General features: G+C 36.0%; 1 protein-coding gene across 11 annotated transcripts in view; it reads right to left on the bottom strand.

The window, feature by feature from the left end:
* LOC109059809 (RNA binding protein fox-1 homolog 1) overlaps positions 1–21103 on the bottom strand; it is a 234599-nt gene that overhangs the window by 3025 nt on the left and 210471 nt on the right. For 10 of the 11 annotated variants that reach the window (XM_042725691.1, XM_042725662.1, XM_042725654.1 and 7 more), the window contains 3 exons: positions 14981–15113; positions 13536–13575; positions 8599–8663 (listed from right to left, as the gene is read on the bottom strand). In XM_042725691.1, the coding sequence (XP_042581625.1) occupies positions 8599–8663; positions 13536–13575; positions 14981–15113 (238 nt within the window). Of the gene's footprint in view, positions 1–2435; positions 2489–8598; positions 8664–13535; positions 13576–14980; positions 15114–21103 lie in introns of all 11 variants that reach the window. The other variant, XM_042725665.1, reaches the window with a different exon arrangement.

Raw genomic sequence — 21103 nt, 5'->3', positions numbered from 1 at the left:
TCTTTTCTTTGCAAATGTCATACAGTCATATACGACACCACGGACTGAAGCAACTACGTATGGTGATGATTTCAGAGTGTTTGGAAAATGAAGTCAGAGAGGAGAAGATTGCAGTCTTGCAGTCATGCTGCACAGGTCAAAGAGGAAAACATCACAGTTTGAAAGTTGAAGGGCCACTTGTGCAAGACCTCACTAGATGCTCTGTTCATTCTAATTGTGTGATTATGTGATGCCAGCACTTAAGGCAATATCCGTTTGTACATACAAACTTTGCAAATCGGTACCAAGAGGAATTTGCTTGTTTTTTCTAGTTCAATACACTTGCACAAACAACCCTTCAATTTTTTAGTAGTTTAATTTAGGCATATTGATCAAAAAGGCAAAAAAAAAAACATCATTGGAAAAAAAAAAAAAAAAAAATCAACCAGACCAGAGATCAATGTTTACAGTACTTGCACCAAAAAACAAAAAAACAGAAGCAAAACATCTGTTCATTATTCTCGTTCAGGGCTGACTTGATGAAAATGTTGCAGGGTGTTTAGTATAAATGTGAGCTTAATTTATACTTTTCTAGTGTCTTTTATCCTGAGATCTCACCCTCAAAGTTCAAGTGGGCTTTGTTTGAAAACAACCTGGAATATCTGCTCCTCAAAGCCTTGTTATGCATGCATGGTGTTTCTGGACCAGATAAAGAGCCAATCAGAGGGCAGAGAAATGAGCCAATTTACATATTCTTCCACTTCTGGCGATTAAGAAGTTAATCCACTGCAAATTAGTATAGACATTGTTATTCACTACACAGTCGCTCTGTCTTCATATTTCAATGTGCGGCCAAGTATTTTGTTTGACCTGCGTTATCTGTGTTTACAGGGGTTAGTTTTAATGAGTATGCAGTGCAGTGATCAAACCAGGGCTGCCTCCGCTCTTCTGGAGCTAAGATTGAAAAGGTGAGCCTCAGGATATAGCACATGGTGAATTATTCCTAAAGTATTAAGTAAGGGAAGAAACGCTGATTGGACGAGTCACCCCAAATGCAAGAACTGGGGTTTTTAATTGCCATTTAAAGGACACTTTTTCGAGTAGTGCCTGCCGGAAATGCACTACAAATTTCAGCTTTAACTCGTATACTTGTGACTATTGGTTTATTCCTTTCTATGATCTGTTATACTAGGCTCCTCCTGCCACCCATCGACTCCATGTTCCATGTTTGTTAATGAACACCAGTGACTCTAAAATACAGCTAAATTAGATCTGGGCCCTGAGATACAGGTTAATAAATCTCAGATGGCTGGGATATACAGTATCTGCATTATTGACTAGATGCTCATTATTCTGGAAAATGTGTGCTCCAGCAGCGCCATTCCTCTAAATGTATTGACTTTTCCCACCAGGAGACCGAACGGACAGCTCATTTCTATGATTTCTTTAAACAATGCCGGGCTGTGCTTAGGGGCTCTAATGTGAGTTGGTCTATATGAGGAGCTTCTCTGCTTTTCTTACTTACTGATTACGTGGATTTGTGAACAGGATGCGTGTGGCCTTCGGGGTTATCAGCAATTATTGAACTGGGACAATTAGACCATAATTTGCAAGTTTTTCAGACTCCAAATTACACATTCCAATTGTGTTTTACAGAAAACAGCGAATGTCTTCAAGAAAGTGCCTTCTGCTAAATCACAGCCTTGTTAGCATATTCATTTTCCATGGTCGAGGGGAAAAAAACAGGAAGGGAAGGGGAAAAAAAAGGGCTGTCACAAAATCAATGCGTGGATGGACATGTCCATTTTCCTTTTTGTATACCGCGACTCAAACTAGTAACAATCACACTTGTGTCATTCCCAAGATCTAGCCACCTACAGCCGATGTGCAAGACACCATACACTACAAGAGCAACCTTGATACAACAACAACAACAACAGCACAACACACCAGTAATACAATAACACAAACAAACCAACCAAAAAAAAGGCCCTTTTGCGCACACACACACACAGTGGAGAGGGAGGCGATGGTGGAGAACTCAAAGGAATCATGGAACACAAAGAAGATTGAGACAGAAAAAAAAGGAAAATCACAGATTCCAAGCTCGTGACAAACGTGTTCATTTCACTCTTCAAGGAACACATGCCTCTTCCAAGCAGTGCCATGGGAGAGAGAAACAGAAGATGAGAACCACGAATGCGATGCCTTCCAGCTATCCTCATGCAGTACTCCAAAACTACTCCACTCGTCCAAAAAAGAGCATTCAAGAGAAACGTAGTAAGAAAAAACGTAACATCTACCAATCAAACGGGGGGCAGAAATAAGGAGACAGCCGTGCAATAGAAGCACTCACTGTCAGGGTGCATAAAAAAAGGGGGCATATGCTCGCTCCCTCGTGGGTGCATCGAGAAAGTGAGGGTGATTTGGTATTCATTTATATTTATTTATTTTACCTGAGGAGGTGTTACAAGAAATTTCATCTGCTGCAACGAAGACGAAATGATTTCTGCAAGAGAAGATAAAATTTACAATACCGCCTGCTGACTGGCTGGATGGACGAGAGGCGGGGGGAGGGGGTAGAGGAGGGGGTGTTAGGGAATGGAAAGGGGGTGGGGGGGATGGTGGTATAAATGGGTTTTAGTTCACAAGCAAAAAGAACCAGAGCTCTAAGTGCTCATATCGACATGGAGGAACAGGGAAGAGCATGCTGGGGGAATGGAGATGCAAATGCGGGAATAAAGAGGAGGAGTAAAAAAAGACATATACAGTATATCAGAGATGAGACTAAATCATAACCTCGGACTGGGGCCGATTCAATAGAAACTGCAGCTATGTGCGAGACTCTTTGATTTAGCCACTCTAAACGTCCTCTCCTCTGTAAACCCCCTCCCTCCATCACTATTGTTCTGTAAAAGTCAAGGAACTGCATTCACAGCATTACTGAATAGCACTGGGATGGCCTTGAGCGGTCACATAAAAGCCAACCGTCAAGCCCGTTACAAACACCTGAGACTGCGACCATTATACACGGATCATAGTGGAAATCAAAAAGATAATTTTACACATCAAAGTGCCATGTCATATAACATAAAATTTTCTTGGGAGAGAGATGAGAAGAGAGAGAAAAGCAAAACTCCCACTGTACTATATGGACAGATTTATTTGAGATATATTTTAAAATGTCAAAATAAGAAGGTGCACTCAGTCATTATTTTTTACCCTCATTAAAAAAATGTTATACATGTAAAGAAATGGAGAGCACATTTTGAAAAATTCATAGGGTCAGTAAGATTTTATTATTATATATTTTTTTTAATTCACACTTATTAGGCAAAACCAAATTGATCCAAGTTAATATAAAATGGGGGCTAACATACTGAGGTCACATTTTATTTTTAAAATAATGTTGTCAATAGGGCTTACTTCGAATGGTAACAGAAAAAGTTTGAGTGACACTGCATCTGCCCCACTAGGTGTCAGTAAGTTCAATATGCAACAACAATAACAACAAAAATATACAAAAATTATATTTTTGAGTGAGTGATTTTGGACAGAGTGCACCTTGAATCTTTGTGAACTGTGAACATTTTTTAAATTTACCTGTAACATTATTTTATTATTTAACAGATTCAAGCCAGCAGAAACATACAGCATAGAAAGGACTAGAGTATAATCCTAAACTCAGTTGCAAATAATAATAATAATAAAAAAATAATAAAATAAAATAAAAGTAAACATAAAAAAAACAATTCTAAGGAATTTTTATAATGCAAACAGGATGTGGGTAAATGGTGCATTCTGGGTAAACAAACATGACTAGAATGAGCCGTATCATTGGTTGCACTGCACAGGCTCTACGAGTCACTGCACAGGTGTGACAAATGATGTGTCATGGCTTGATCTCACGTCTAATTAGAGACATTGGCCGCCATATTGCCAGGCCCCTTTTTAATTGCCGCTTGGAGCTATTTTTAATAACTAAATGAATCATTCATTCCTGTTAAGCATTCAGATTGAATCGGCCTTCTTAATCATGTTAGGGGGCTTGTTTTGAATACAATGTTCTATTCGGCATGACAGTATTGACTGTCCCAATTCATAAACACACGCATACACAGTTACACTCACACATACACTCTAGCGAGTAAAGCTCAATGCAGACATGCATTTGAACACATGCATCAAATGGTGCATTTTCTATAACAAAATCAGATAAGTATTGGCTTCAGATATGACCATTCATACACATTACAGAATAAACATGCACTTCATGAAGACGCTAAAGTCACAAGCATTAAATATGAGCAGTACTACTGGACTACACCACACATATTACTATATTATATTTCAACTGCCATTCATTATTTATTTCTATAATTTAATAAGACACATACATTTCACAGAGTTTCCTCTCTTTGTATTAGCTATCGAGGGTCACAGGCACTTCCCAAGCAAAATGCAGACATCTGGCCAACACATTCAGGGGTGTAAATCACTTGAGTAATTGTACTTCATTCATACAAATAAGCATCATTTTGGAAAATGTTTAGTTTACCTGAAACTAAATATTTGCCCTCCTACTCAATAACACTTCTAATTAAAACATTACACTTTTTAGTCAAAGTATAAAATGTATTTTGGAAGTTATCATGATGTATGTAATTTATGTAACCTATTCACATTTTAAAAAATATATTGCCATTCAAAAGTTTGGGGTCAGTACTTTTAATTAGTTTGAAATAAGTCTCTTATGCTTACTAATTCTGCATTTATATGGTTACGTACATGTTGTGGTATTACTGTAAGGTCTTTATCTTACAGTAAAAGATTGTTTGCAAAGCCTGTGCCGAAACTGCAAATTATTTACCAAAGAATCTACAGTGAAATGTACTGAACAAACAAATACTGCTCTACTGAGACTCTCAAATAGTTAATACAAATAAATAATCACTTTCCTAGGATTAGGATCCTTTGGAAGCTAATTATAGTACAATGACCTTTTACATGTCAAAACATCAAGGAAAATGTGATTTCTCAATTCATGGCCGCTTTAAAATAACTGTTTTTTATTTTATTTTAAAAACGAATTTATTCCTGTGATCAAAGCAGAATTTTCAGCAGCAGTTACGCCATTCTTTAGTGTCACGTGATCCTTTAGAAATCATTCTAATATGCCAATTTGGTGATTAAGAACTATTAATTTCTTTAAAAAACTTTTTTTTTTCAATTTGTAGTGAACTTCTTGAACTAACAAGTCAAATTATGTTCCTTAGAATGTTTGAAATGAAATGTAATTTGCTCACGTTAATGAATTCCTCATATATTCATCCTTATAAAGGGATGAAAAAGCATCAACATAATCTTTGATCCAAATCAAAGCGTTTTAATTACATCATAACTATTGTCAACAGCGAACACTTGAGGCTTTACATAACTACATTCAAGTGTCAACACTTCCTAAGAAAAAAGTTTTAATTTTACTTAGAAATACTTTCCCTAAAGCAAGATTTTAGCTTGATACATGATTTTTAATTGTGTGGAATCCAATACTGTCCATCAAGTTTAATTTCTCAGTGCTTTTTACACCCCTGAGCATGCCTGGTTTGTGTTAGCAGCATAATTTGTTAATAAACTAAATAAACAGCCTTTCATACAAGAGTTTAAAGAGTTGCTTTAGCTTCCCGCACAGCTGCTATCCCAGCCCTGAGGGTTTCAACTGGGGAGCGCCAGAAACACGCACGACAGGCCACCTCAACTTTCTTGAACAAGTGTCGTGGGGACAGAGGTCAGCTGATGCTAGTATGGTGGGTTGTAGGAAGCAAGGCTACTGTGCACTCCTGACCCACGTGCCCCCAGCCCGCAGCTGTTCAGATGGGACCAGCTGAGCCTTGTGGGCTAAAAGGCGATTTCAAAGAAAGAAGCAGCCCTGACCCGGACTGCGCCTCCAGATCTGAGACTGACCCTGGACATCTCTGACAGATAACGAGTGAAGCTCTGACAAAGACCAGCAACCAGAAGCGATGGCTAACAGCTAATGAGACCAGCGTCGGGACGGCAGGGTGTCAGAGTGCGCCATTCTGTTAAGATAAAGCTTTGGGGTATTGGTATCTGCCACCATGGAAGGCAAGAGATCAACTGCAGTCAAAACACTCGCAGGATTAGCGGAGATCAGAGATGATATCTTTCACACGAGGTGATAACATCTAACAGTGCTGAGAGGTTATTTTAATGGAGGCAGACTGAACGATTAAACTCCAACTGTCTAAAAACGTTACTCATTGAGACATGAATAATTAACTTTTGTGAGGGAAGAGAGATTATAAGTCATTTACATTGCAAATGAATAATTCAATCGTTTTAAATCCGAAAAATGTAAAAAATTTATGACTTCTCAATAACAATCATTTATAATCTCTATTATGAAAGACTAGTCTTATGCAAACTAATTTAGCTGGAATTTGTATCAGGGATCTAATTTGTATGTTGGGCTGCAGTTTCAATTTCCCAAAGCTGCTATTATTCTGAAAATGTGTCTAAAGGTAAGCAAAATAATTCAAATGTTATTGAGAGGCCTCTTTATTTGCATAATCAATCACGCAGGTTTCTGCAGAGAGCTAAACAACATTAAGGAAACTTTCTGAATTTAATCAGTTCGAGCATTAGCATTAGCTCTGCCCACTGGCAAAGCATTGACTATGTCTACTAGTATAACTACATTTTTAATACAAACTGAACCACAGGCAATTTGGCATTCATAGAACATAATGAAAGATAGACTTAGATCTGTATTAATGACAAAACAGTTAAAGCAATAGCTGAAATAGCTTTTTTATAAAATAATTAATGTAAACATGAACTCTATACTACTTTGAAATGTTCCTGACTATATACCTTACCATTTAAATCTTTGAGGTCAGTATTTTATTTTTTTATTTTTTTTTATAATGATCTCTTTCAGTCAGAAAGGATGCATTAAATTGACAGTAAAATCATTTTATAATTTAAAAAAAAAAACTGTTCTTTTGAACTTTCTATTAATTAAAGAATCTTAAAAAACAGGTATTACAGTTTATTATTAATTAGCACAACTGTTATATTGGTCACTGAAAATTCAGCTTTGCCATCAAATGAATACATTACATTTTGAAATATAACAGTTATTTTAAATGACAATAATATTTCAAATATTACAGTTTTTACTGTATTTTTGATCAAAAATGCATACCTCTTTTAAAAATATTTTTTAAAAATCGTGCCGACCCCAAACTTTTGAATGGTAATGTACATCTTTTTCTGTTTTTATTTAACATGAAGTCTGTTCCATTTATTTACTATTTAGTAAATAAATACATAAATAAAATATTTTAATGTTTTACTTGGACAAGCTAGTGCATAAGATTATTACATGATTGCCTAAGCCTAGAGTAATCAAACAGAAAATCAGATTACCGCTATACCATAAAAGATTTCTCATAACAAGAAGCCACAGAAAAGCAACAAGGGCCCTTGGAATCAATAACGTGGTTTCTTAAGATGGTCTGACTTTAATCTCCTAGGACAGTTGACTGTATTTATCCAGAGAAGTCCCTGCGTGTGAGGAGGACACATGTGGCTATTGAACCGATCATGAAACAACACTGATCTTAAGCCTGGCAACAATTACAAACATTACGACATGCAGTTCACGGCCGACAGACATCAAAAAGTGCGCTCGGGTGCGTTTGGTCCCCATTCGCAGCTAATGATCTGCCTTTACCATGGACACTGGGATCTATGCACGCACAAACGCTCCCGTGATGATTACATAAACATGATGTAATGATGATGAGCACCACTCACAACCGGTCGGGTGAGATTCACAGCACACAACTTATCAAGAGGCATGCAGGGACACCGTTGAGAGATTATGACAGCACTGCTAAGATGACATGATAATCAAGTGTTGCTTCATCTAGTTATGGCTGCACAATATCAGTTGTTACATGTCGGATGACAGCATTACGATCATTATTTGCCATTAACAGTCATGAGCAGATATGCTTTTGTGTCATGCGAATGTTTTACAATCACATCAAGGCTCCAAATTTGCTTTATTCTTGATTGCGTGCCATCTGCAATAAGCTTACACTCACAATTGACAAGAGAGAGAAAGAGAGAGAGAGAGAGAGAAAAAGAAAAAAAGAAGAGGAAATCAAAATCAGCCAAGACGACTTCCCCTGGTCGCCCGCCAAACGGGCTTTTGTCTCATCTCTGAGGAACTGTCAGGTCTATCCCACTTCATTCTGCAGTTACAGTTGCTCTGCCATGGATGTGTTTCACCGTTACATTTGCAGTGACATCTCATTTGATTTAATTTGCCAATTACTGCACTGGGCACCGTGATATTCCCCATCACCACTGGCAAGAGGAATTAGGCTAATAAATCAGGCTGGCCTTTTGTGTGTGCGCGCCTGCCTCTGCTTGTGACGAAGGGAGAGAGTTTGACCTCAGAGGAGTAAAGGGTGAGAGAGAACGAGGCTGCCTCGGCGGGGGAGGTGGGTGGGTGTTAAGGGCCCCGCCGGAGGGCCTGGTAAAGTGGTGTTGTCAATGGTGTGCAGGCAGTGGTGTGTGTCTTACCTGTCACTGTAGGCAGCGGCGGTAGCAGTAGCAGGCTGAGTGTATCGGTATGCAGCGTAACCACCCTAGAAACACAACACACACACTGGCTCACATGGGCACGTCGACAACAGCTGTTTAGACTTTTTATAAAATGTGTTTGCAAGAAATAAAAGAGCTAGGTTGGGGGGAAGAGGAGGGAGGTTTGGTTTTGATGTTATGTGCTGTCACAGAGACTGTACGACTGAATCTCATGGAGATGAAGAGGCATGAAGTGATTTTGGAGAGCGGCACGCAACAACATCGCATTCATTCGCTTTGAGGTCACAACACCGGCGCTCACGATTTGCCACATGCTCCAAAAGAGGGGACGCACATGTCATAATCATAGCTATTAAATATGCATAATCTAATTACAAAGCAGCAGCCTTATGTTGGTGACTCAACCTACTTTCTTATTCCTCTCATGCATATATCAGAGGATTAATTATGTAGCGCTGTCATACTACACTACTTCTTTTTGCCAACGATGGAGAAAGGAATAATTTCAACATGTGGAACGGTAACATCAGATGTTCAGTAAGGCAAAAAGGACAACCGAACATGTGCAGTCATAAGCGCGTATGCCTGCTGATTTGAGCAGCTTTGTTTCATATTCAAAGACCATGCGAGATATAGCTGTCTGCTTGAAATACTCCCACACAGCCATTAAGTTGCTCTGCACTTTTATTTTAATTTTGTATTATATAACAATTACTTCCTTTCCTCTAATTTAGTGTTTCCCAGACATTTTTGACTTGTCTACCCTCACAGCCCCATCATACCCCTTTATAAATACTAAATCAAAATCTGCATCTGTCTGGTGTCTTTAAATACATGCACAGGGTGTCATCAACACAAATGATCATACTTGCACTATATATATTTTTTAATCATTATAATAACATTTATTAAAATGAATTACACTTATTTCCATATTCTTAACTTGTCACCATAATTTCTGTAATTTATTAATTTAAAGTACCCCCTAGGAGCTGCTTAAGTACCCCTGTTTGTGAAGCAAATAAAACAAAAAGAAGAAGAAGAAGAGGACAATAAATTTAAAGCAAAATCTAAATCCAAATCTAAACCCACTGGAACTGGAGAAAAATCTATTTCTTTTTTATTTATTTATTTTTGCAATTGTGCTGTTTGACTAAATATTTATATATAACTTATATAGCTTGTGTACGGAAGAGGATTAGGGCAAAGCAATAATAAAAAAATAAAACCATCTCGAGATTAAAGTCATTATATTGCGAGATTAAACTCGTTTAATTTCGAGAAAAAAAGTCGAAATACAATCTTGAGAATAAACTCATTAAATTTCGAGAATAAAGTCGTTGTGTTTCGAGAAAAAAAAACTCGTTAAATTTCGAGAAAAATAGTCGAAATAATCGTGAGAATAAACTCATTTAATTTCGAGAATAAAGTCGTTGTGTTTCGAGAAAAAAAAGTCGAAATTAAATGTAGAGAATAACGCATTCGATCAGTGTTCATTGCATAGCCTATATCTTTCAGTAACAAAGAAATACTATCAACTTTAGCTAATTATGACACAATAATAATTAGCACACGAACTTTAAAGAGAATTTGCAAGCGGCTAGGTCTTTTTAGAAGAAAAAATCAGTCCAATTTGCGCGATGTAGGCTACTCGCTTTTGTCCAACATGAAATGACAACCAGAGGACAAATGCAAGGTTATCGCTGGCTTCACCCAAATGCACTCTGGCACTTGGACAGCTATGATAAATTAAAACCGTACGGCATTGCCATTAATGGAGTGTAATGTAATGAGTTTATTCTCAAGATTGTATTTCGACTTTTTTTTCTCGAAATTTAACGAGTTTTTTTTCTCGAAACACAACGACTTTATTCTCGATATTTAATGAGTTTATTCTCAAGATTGTATTTCGACTTTTTTTCTCGAAATTTAACGAGTTTAATCTCGAAACACAATGACTTTATTCTCGATATTTAATGAGTTTATTCTCAAGATTGTATTACGACTTTTTTTCTCGAAATTTAACGAGTTTAATCTCGAAACACAACGACTTTATTCCTGATATTTAATGAGTTTATTCTCAAGATTGTATTTCGACTTTTTTTCTCGAAATTTAATGAGTTTAATCTCGCAATATAATGACTTTAATCTCGAGATGGTTTTATTTTTTTATTATTGCTTGGCCCTAATCCTCTTCTGTACTTATGTGATGAAATGTTATATTTCCAATTTTTTTTGTATTGTTGTACTGTTGATTTTTTCCCTCCCTCATTCTTTTTTTCCCATTCTTATTAGCAGTCCACAGTAAACACAAACCCTAACGGATAAGTCCATCTGTACACCTCTGCTCTTTCTCAGTTTCTCCAGGGCTTATTGGTTCCCTGACCCTGCTGTTCTCCACACCAGGCCTTCAGGCTGTAGTAAATACCAACCTCCCTCTCCCTGCACTCACACATACATTACAGCAGCTCCTTCTAACAAATTTCTTTATGTTCCTCACCCTCCCACTTCCTCACAGCTCACCTCTGTCCTCTAACTCCTTCCATAATGAATCACCGGGTAATTCAAAACTCCCACTGCGTGGCTGGCCCCTTAACAAACCATTTCATTTACTTGCGCAACACCGAGCCTGACACACGGCCGTGATGCATCTGGGCTGTATTTAAATCCTGTGTGATGAGCTGCAGAGCGGGACAGCCGAATGGGGACCCTTAGTCAACAGTGCTGTCATCTCTGACAGACAGGGGCCGTGGGCATCTACATGTCGCTGAAGCTCCATTAGGCTTGGTCAACTAACCTCAGGGAAACTGACAGGGTGTGCAGGTGCAGCGAGAGCAGTGGTCAGGACTTTAATGCTGAGATGCGTATCTGGAGAGCAGCCACAATTTATCATTATGACTCACAAAGAGAGAGAGGAATAGATAGGGCTCCACTGGCTCCTGATTGCTTGTATCTGTCTGGGGTGCATATGGACATACTGAACTTATCATGGTTATTGATGCGCATGGTGAGTTTCTCATACTTTTACTAGAGTGTGTGTTTGCCTGCCACAACCGCTTGATGGCCTGAGCTAGTTGAAAGGATTCCACAGGAGGATATAATACATAATAATGCAACTTTTCAAGTGCTTTATCAGTGCATATATAACATTATGCAACAATCAATTCCAGTCCCTGGTAATAGTCCAACAGCACTGAGAATTTTCAATGTTTGTATCATATTATGCATTAATGGTGGGGATTACTCAGTGACTTTGGCATTAACATGCCAGAAGGTGGCAAAAAGTGATGAGTGATTCGTTGAATCGCTGAATCATTCACTGAACCAATTTGTTCAAAACAGTAATTCAACAACAGCTCTGCTGCAGCTTTGTTAGAAACTATTTGCATTGGCAGAGCAAAAGCAGACACATTCAAAACAGCAATTCAGTTAAGGTCTAGTTGAAGGTTGAATTTAAAGATTTTAAATCTTTAAATTCCAATGGTGTGACATATTGCTGTAGCTGCTTCACATCAAGTGGCAATTTGAAAGCTATTCAAATGCTCATAGTTCATAAGTTGGAAAAAGTTACATATTATATATAATATTATATTATATTTTAAATATATGCAAATTATTGTAAAAACATACTATTTTTGAATAAACATGTTAATGATGCATTAAATAATTAAATGCATGTTTTAGTAAATCTCTTAAATTGGTCAACAACAAAAAAATATTTTCAAAAAAAAAAAAAAAAAAATGCTTATGTGAAACAAAATAATAACATCATTAGTAAGCAGAGAATTTCTAATGATAGAACTTGTGTTCCTAGATCAAAATGATTAGGTCACATTGGAGGATTTCCAATCATTACTGATTTTGCAAATGGACTTGTTTGTTACAGTGTGGCTTTGGGCATTTCTAGATCTTCTAGAAATGAAAAGTCAGCCACATGAGGGAAATGTGAAGCACTTTATGTCACAGATTAAATCGAGAGATATTACACACGCTTTAAGGCTGTCTTTTCTATGCTAGCGTAGCTTCATTTTCCAGACCTTAGCCAACATTTAGTACATTTAGCAGAGCACTCAGCAAATTAAGATTGGTTATAAACAAATACAGTTCTTGGATAGATTCTAATGAATATAAGATGATCTTATCGCAGCAGAACAATCAATCCCAGCCTCTGTGGCACTGAGCTAATGACAGGGGAACAGAGGAAGCATTACATCAGCTCTTCCCACCATTTCCACAAACATTTGTATCATGTACAATTTGTTTCATCCTAGAGGAGGGTGAATTGGGGGAGATACATCAGGCTGTGTCAGGCTCAACGAGACATGGCCTTGAAGAAAACAAACTTTCAGTCCCTGCTAGTTACCCCACCTAAGCTCCAGATGCTTCCAATAATCTCAAAATGTGATAAATGTACAAGAACCCACAGATCACAGACAAATGCGTTAAAGATATGCAGAATTTGAACATTCACCAATCATTTTCCTCATTAAATCTTTTTTGAATAAATATTAAGAGATCAAGTTTGGAATCACTTTATATTATAAAACTGATAATATTTTATAACATTTTATATCATCTAATCCCCTCACAATCATTAAAAAAGGACATGCTGTGTGCTCAATTTCAGGTCACTTAGTCTCACCGCAATTAACAATAAGCTCAATAAACTCAAACTCAATGTCCATTTCTTTGTCACTGATACTCGTGTGCTGTGGCTGGCTGAGGAAGAATGCTCTTTACTTGTGTGTGAAAGTCTCTTGACACGATTAATTTTGGTAGAATTTAAAAATGCTAACAATTAAAACAACAATGAATCAGCTGGTTGGTTTATAGGCAGAGGGATGAATGGGGCTGGGGGGTGGTCTGGGGGGGTGGGTATGTATAAGATCATTCAAGGACGACATGCGAATACTTACATAAATATCTGCACCATAAAATCCATCCTGGTAAACAACACTGGAAAGATGCAAACCCACGCGCGCACACAGACAAACACCAAACACACACACACACACACACACACACACAAAAAAAACACACATCAATATTAGTGCACGTTCCCATGCAAGCAATACCAACCCCATCTCTAGCCAGGGTTAGTGGAACAGAATAAGAAATACACACACTGAATAATAGTGACAAAGGGTCTCTACAAGCACTCATCACTTTTGAAGTATTTTAAAAGGAGATTGGAGTAAAGGCTTCAAACAGGGGCCACAGAGAGCTGAAACTTCCTCACATCATATTTTAGGCATTAAAAAAAAAAAAAAAAAAAAAAAAAAAAAAATGAAAAATTTATGTAGAAAATTAAAAAAATTAGAACAATTTAAAACAACAACAAAAACAACAAAGAAATAAAAATGTAATAATAATTATTATCATGAATAATCAAACATATTGCTTTGGAATTGCGTTAAATTATTACACTTCCAAAATTAATTAAAATTTCTTAACAGATCCCATTCTTACTTTTGGTTTGTGGATAATTTCAGTCTTACGTGTGCTATTGTTTTCTTTGTAAACAATACTTTTTAAAAAAATTTGCACAAAGTTTGAAAATCACTTAATGATCGCTTATTGGCATTTAAACTGAATTGTGTTGCTTGTCTTCTTACATTTATTTGCATAATGAATTTTGAATGACATACATTTAATAATTTCTCACCAACATTCCAAGCTGCAAAATGTTAATAATACTTCAAAATCTAATAAAATAAAATCTATATTTTGTGTTTAGTTTTATGACCTGGCAAAACCCAAGACTAAAAATCAAATTAAAAAACTTAAAAAATCTATTAATGCCATACCAGCACCGATATTTCCTTTAGATTTATTTTTATTTATCACCCAGTAAAAGTGGCATGTGTTTATTTATTTTTGATTATTTGTGTTAAATTTATTTTCGCTGTGAATCTTCCAATCTTATCATTTGTCAATTTACACAAGACAGGAGGCAGTGGAAACTAATCTGTGGCCCCTGAAACCTCAAAATGCCACAAAACCTGCATCAATATCATCGGCTTGCATGTACATACATAAAATCAACAAAAATAATCGTAATCACAATTTGACTGCTCAGAGATCACAAATGCTTCTGTCTACAGTTGTTTGAGAGGATTTACGTAATGTTACATTACAAAAAAGAAACGGTTAAGGCCATCAACCATGACACAACAGCATGACGGTTGACTGTCATGATTACAGCAGTATGCACAGGTTTCATGCTGCACTGGTTCTGTGTGGTGAGGCAGAGATGCATGTATGTTACAGCAGCCCAGTGATGAGAAGGAGTGCTTATCAGAAGAGAGGACTAACGGTGAACTTGTGTGTGTGAATGTGAGGAGGGAGTGTTGTAACTTACCCCCCATAGGCTGGGATGTGTGGGGGAGGCGCAGCTGCCCGGAATGTATTGTAAACGGTGCGCCCTCTTCCTCTTAAGTGTGCCCCTCTGTACGCCGCTGCCGCTGTGGCTGCTGGGTATGGGAAGCCTGGCACTGTGGGGAAAGCATACAGTATACACATAAGGAACCATCACAGAAGAAAGATAGTTAAACAGGTTTGGAACTGTGTTGGTTTTGTTAAAACTATTCAAAATTGGGTTACACTCTATTTTATGGTGTCCTTGTTACAGTGTAATTAATTAACAACATATTATAGGGTTAGGGGTAGCTGCATGTTATAATGCATAATTTACTGTTGTTACTACAGTAAGTACATTTAACATGAGTAACAAGAACACAGGAGCACTTTATTTTACAGACCTGTTCCACGTGTACATACTATGTACTTGTTATAACAATTACAATTAACTGGGTAATAACTACATACTAATCTTGAAGCACCCCTAAACCTAACCTTAACCTATGTAGGCACTTTATACTACCCAGTACTTTCCTGGGTAAGTGCACTGTAAGTACACATACTGTAAAGCTGAAAAACATTAAAAATATGAATATTAGATAAAAAACATAAACTTAACTCATTAACATTAAAAATGGCAAAAGAAACAAAATTACAAAAAAAAATCAAAAAAACTTTAAATATAAAAATAAAATATGATTAATATTTCTATAAATAATATAATATTAAAAAAATACTATAATAATATATAAATAATACTAAAACAGCATTAGTAACCATCATTATGTAAATGTTACAACAGGCTTTTAATGCTGTTTTGAAATAAAGAGTTTAAAGTACTGTGACATCACCATCATGGGCACATTAACATGCCTCCTACATATATACATTAACAACGATTCTGTATTCAGCAACAAGGTATGCTGAGATTAACCAATCATAAAGATGTAATATAGATATCTTGAAGCTACAGTAGCAAAAAAGCCTGAGAGGCAAAGATGTCATGTAAAACCAAACTAAAACTAAGACTTCTGGGAAAAAATAAATAAAACGCAAAACTGCAGAACATGACCCCTTTAAACTCTAATATGCACTTACGTCAGAATGATTACAGCCAAATAACCCCCCCTCTGGGGGATTACATGGCTACTTATGAAATAAGCAACTAAATGGACAAAGGATTGATTTGAGGTAAAATTGTTTTAATATGTGAGAACAAAGACACAACAGGATGATACAAAAAATAAAAAAATAGACTGGTGTTGCTATGGACAGTCAAATATGCAGTTATTTAATGTAATATTTGACTGCAGAATGCCACAGCTGACCAATCAGAATCAAGTATTCCAGAGCGCTGTGTAATAAACAGCCAAATGAGCTATAACTATGAACTAATCTGAGCTGTGAGAAATGGTGCCCTTCTTCCAGCTACACCTGCAATTAGCCGAAAACTCTAACAATGAGTAATAACCAAACTATGGGAGGCATACAGACCTCTGAGGCTGGGTAAAAACAGAAAGCTTTGTATTGTTGTTAAATGATCATTAAGTTTAATAGGGCGTCGGTGGTGAAAATGACTTTTAAGAGGCTTAATTTGAAATGGTTGAGAGGAAGAAAGAGAGAGGGGGTTTGTGGAAGCTGCTCCATTCTTTAACATTACAGGTTTTCAAAAGGAGATCATATAAATGTCTAATAGGAGCACTGAATCTTTGATTTGACTGATAAAAAATTAAGATTTAAGAAAGGGGTTTGCGTGATGTAGAAAGGTGAAAAGGATTGTTCCATTTGACTCTGTCACCTTGGATATGTCTCGCTTTTATATTAAAATATATAAAATATATAAAAGAAGATATAAAAGAATGAATTAAAGCTAAATGAACTCTACATTTTACTTTCCAATTTATTGTATTTATAAAGGAAGACATTACCTATCATATTTATAATGTTAACATACATTTGTTAAAATACGATATCCTATATATACATACATACATACATACATACTGTACATACATACATATAGTGGTTTATTCCGAGGCTAAATAATGAAAATCATATCATGCACACAACTAATAGCTTTTGAGAAATGTTTTCGAAAACCTTACAATGGAATGCTAATTCTGCATTTAAAAAAAACACCAATAAAGATTCATTAGTCATATGTATTCCTTTCTCCTTCCATGCCAGGCAGCCCATCTGACAGCCAGTTTTAAAATATGCTGCATACACGTTTGCATATTTGCAAGAGCTTCACTTTGATGTGTAGAATGTGTCCTGAGGAAAATAAATATGAGATGTATTTAGCCTGAATATTTACAGGATAAACAACTTAGACTATGCACTTTCATTTAGAACGATGAAGGGTGGAGGGCTAGATGAAAACGGAGAGAGAGCCAGTGCCGCTGAATGAGAAATGGGAGCGTGCAGCACCAGCAGCAGTGAGCTCCAGGGGGATGCACAGGAGAGTTAGTCCGTTTTATTGCTTTGAGAGCGATTACAGTGAAGCAGATGCTCTGGCCGACGGGAGGTAGTCTCCGCATCAAAGCCATAAAAGTGTACAACTGCTATGTAGTGCAATAATTTTTCTCATTGGCTTTTGTGTGGGAAGTGTTTGGGGGGGTTGACATGTGGGCAGAGCCCACGTTTCATAAGCACTGCAGGAGGTTCGGTTATCCTGTGCATTGCACTCTGCAACCTTTCACAGTGCAGCAAACCGCAGAGACTCTTTTACAGATGCATATATAAACAAGATGCGCTTCGAAATTAAACAACAATCTCACAGCTGAGTATGGATAATTCTGCAGCTTGTGGTTTGCAGTGACATACTCGTGTTTGTTGAAAACAAGGAACAAGACTAAATACTTTGATTATTTATCTATATGTATTCTTACCTAAGATTTAGCTATTATATTTTGAAAACTGACCTTAATGTGCATGGTTAAAGGAGTGGTATTTTAAAGAGGATACATTTAAATTAATTTAAATCTAATTTGAAGTTTGATCTAATGCAAAGCAAACAGTTACCATGATAATTAATAGTTAAAAATACCAAAACTAACAAAAATTAAATCAAATAAATAATTATGAAATTATTAAAATATGGAAGTAAAAAATATGAAAATCAAACAAATTATAGAAAATGATTAATTAAAATAAACTGATTGAAATGACTGAAAATGAAAATAAAATGACTGAAAATAAAATAGAAAATTATCAATAATTTCTACGGAAAATAAAATAAGAAATTATGAAAATGATTTAAGAAAATAAAATTAAAGCAATTAAAATGAAACAATGGGAATAATTAATGAATAAATAAATAAATATGAAATAATTATTACAATTATCAATAAAAATGAAATTAATTAAAATAAAAGTTTTAACTGAATAAGAGGGAAAATTTCTGATTAATTCTGATTATCACCACTCGTTTGCAAAAAAATCTTGATTACTAGCTAGTCAGTTGTTGATTACTTGCTGACTAACTGATCCATCCCTATTAAATTTGTTATTTTAAAAAAGTAAAATAACAAAAGTAAAATCCATCCCTATTAAAAGTTATTTTAAAAAAGTAAGCAGGCAGTCATGATTCCCAAACACTGTTCTCTACAGGCCCTCCCCAACTGGCAGCTTTATAATCCAAATGTATGTAATCTCACAGTAAGCATTCTTTTGAAAGACATTTCAAGTCTTAATTAATGTACATTTTAATCACCTCTGTACATGTCAGGGTCATTTCATATTGTTTCTTCCCACAATGCAATCTCAAATGTTCAATGTATAACACAGAGGCGGCCACCAAAAGTACTTTCATTCCACTTTAAAACGCTTCATCCTTCCACTAAAAGCCGCTTGTTGTCTTTCACGATAGCCTATCTGCACAAATTAATTCCATTTTCTGCTGCCTTTTTGAAAATGTTCAAATTCTTCTCTTGCTTTCCATTAATTGCACGTCAATTTTCAGACTTATCATTCAGTATTTGTGAGTTCAAAACAGTCCATCAATGTTGAAAGCGCCAGGCGGCTCTCGTTCAGTCAGGACTCAATCAAAGAGAGAGAGAGAGAGAGCAGGGACAGTGATGTCATACTAAAACACTGAAACATCAGCGCTGCAAAACTGTCAAGTCAATACAAATGACTCTAAATCATTATGACCCAACATATTCCCTTTTAGTTCATATGGCTGAAACTCTCTAAGCCAATACGAGTTTGTTGCTACTGATAATTCAATAATCTGAATGTTGTGCACAGAGAAGTCACTCTTCCTCTCCTCTCACTTAAGGAAATGAGTTTTACCAATTTGTTATTAATTATTTCTTTGCCAATAAACATTAAAGATGAGAAATTGAGGTCAATAAATGAATGTGTGCATGTGTGTGCAGAGAAACAATTCATAGTCTGAAAGGTGTGATTATTTTTGTGGGCATTTCTTCAACTTGTAGGCATTTTCATGTCTCATAGGTTGATTTTAATTCAAACAGATTTCACACACACACACACACACACACACACACACACACACACACACACACACACACACACACACACACACACACACACACACACACACACACACACGTCAGTGATTATCTTGTTTTAGCTGAAATATGAGACATGATGTGTGAAGACAACTAAGAAAAAGAAAGGTAAATATTGCATGGAAAAAGGAACTACATAATTTTATTTTGATTGCATAATGTCATTAAAAAAAAGGTAAATAATGCAGTTACAATTAACAACCAACTGTTACAATTTTCTGTTGTTACAGTGCTGACAGAGACCCTAGAAAGTATTTGGACACCCAAGTCACAATTAAAATGGTTGAAGTATATACATACATACATATATATATATATATATATATATATATATATATATATATATATATATATATATATATATATAATGTAAATGTAAATATGTATATATATATATATATATATATAGATAAAATAATAAAAAGAATTGTGAGATGTAAATTCAGAATTTAGAGATAAAAAGTCTTACCTTTTCATATATATATATGTATATATATATATATATATATATATATATACATATATATATATGAAAAGGTAAGACTTTTTATCTCTAAATTCTGAATTTACATCTCACAATTCTTTTTTATTATTTTCCACCACAGAATAATTGGGACTTTCAGAATTCAGACTTGTTTTCCTTTTTATCTCACAATTCAGATTTTTCTCAAGTTGCAATTACAAGTTTCCACAGTTTACAGTAATAGTCAAATAGTGTAAAAATGTTAAAACATTATTTACGTGTATGCATTTTGTATACATAAAATGCTAATCATGAAATTTACTTTAGCAATGAAAACATAATAATAATAATAATATAATAATAATAATAATAAAACACCAGTTTGAGGTGATAGAAATGACATTGTTGGTTCAGGAACAAAAATGAGACAGAATTGTGTTGTGATGCATGTGTTCATGCACGAGTATGGCTGTGTATCTTGTAAAAGTGCCCATAGTTGAGGAAACACCCTTATGTTTGCCTTTTGTTAAGAGAGCATGTGTTATCAGACAGCATATGAAAAAATAATTGCTGGAGCTGCATCTTTTTAACCATGTTTGTGTGTGAACTCATTTCATGAAGGAAAAAAAGAAAGAAAAAAAATGCATGCGTAAGAGAAAGAGTGTGTGTGTTTAAAGAAGAGCCTCAGATTTCCTGTGGTCAGAGGTGGCCTCAATTTGCATAATGTCTGGGCGTAAATTGCTGGAAGTCTAATTTTCAAACATCCGCCCAATCTCCGTCAGGCGTAGCACTTAATCAGAGATCCGCCCGGCAGACAAGCGAGATCTGGCACGTTGGTCATCCCTCAGCCTTCTGCCGATAGCTTTCATTCCCCTCAGCCGGAGAACTGTTAATGAACATCAAAGCTATCTTAAATCAACAGTCTGCCGCAGGTGAGAGCCGCTTCGAGTGGCGACCGCTGAGGCTTGTTCAGAAACCAACCTACAACACATCTGACTGTCTCATGCATCAAAGACACTCCTCTTCCATCCCGGTCCTTCAGGATATTTGTTTATAGGTAACCTTCTATCTTACTAGTCACCATTCAAATTTACGCTCAATTGCTCTGTGCAGTCTTTCTATC

Source organism: Cyprinus carpio, chromosome A3, assembly GCF_018340385.1.
Source record: "Cyprinus carpio isolate SPL01 chromosome A3, ASM1834038v1, whole genome shotgun sequence".
Taxonomy (NCBI): domain Eukaryota; kingdom Metazoa; phylum Chordata; class Actinopteri; order Cypriniformes; family Cyprinidae; genus Cyprinus; species Cyprinus carpio.
The sequence above is the reverse complement of the archived record's forward strand: the minus strand, read 5'-3'. Positions and strand labels throughout refer to the sequence as shown.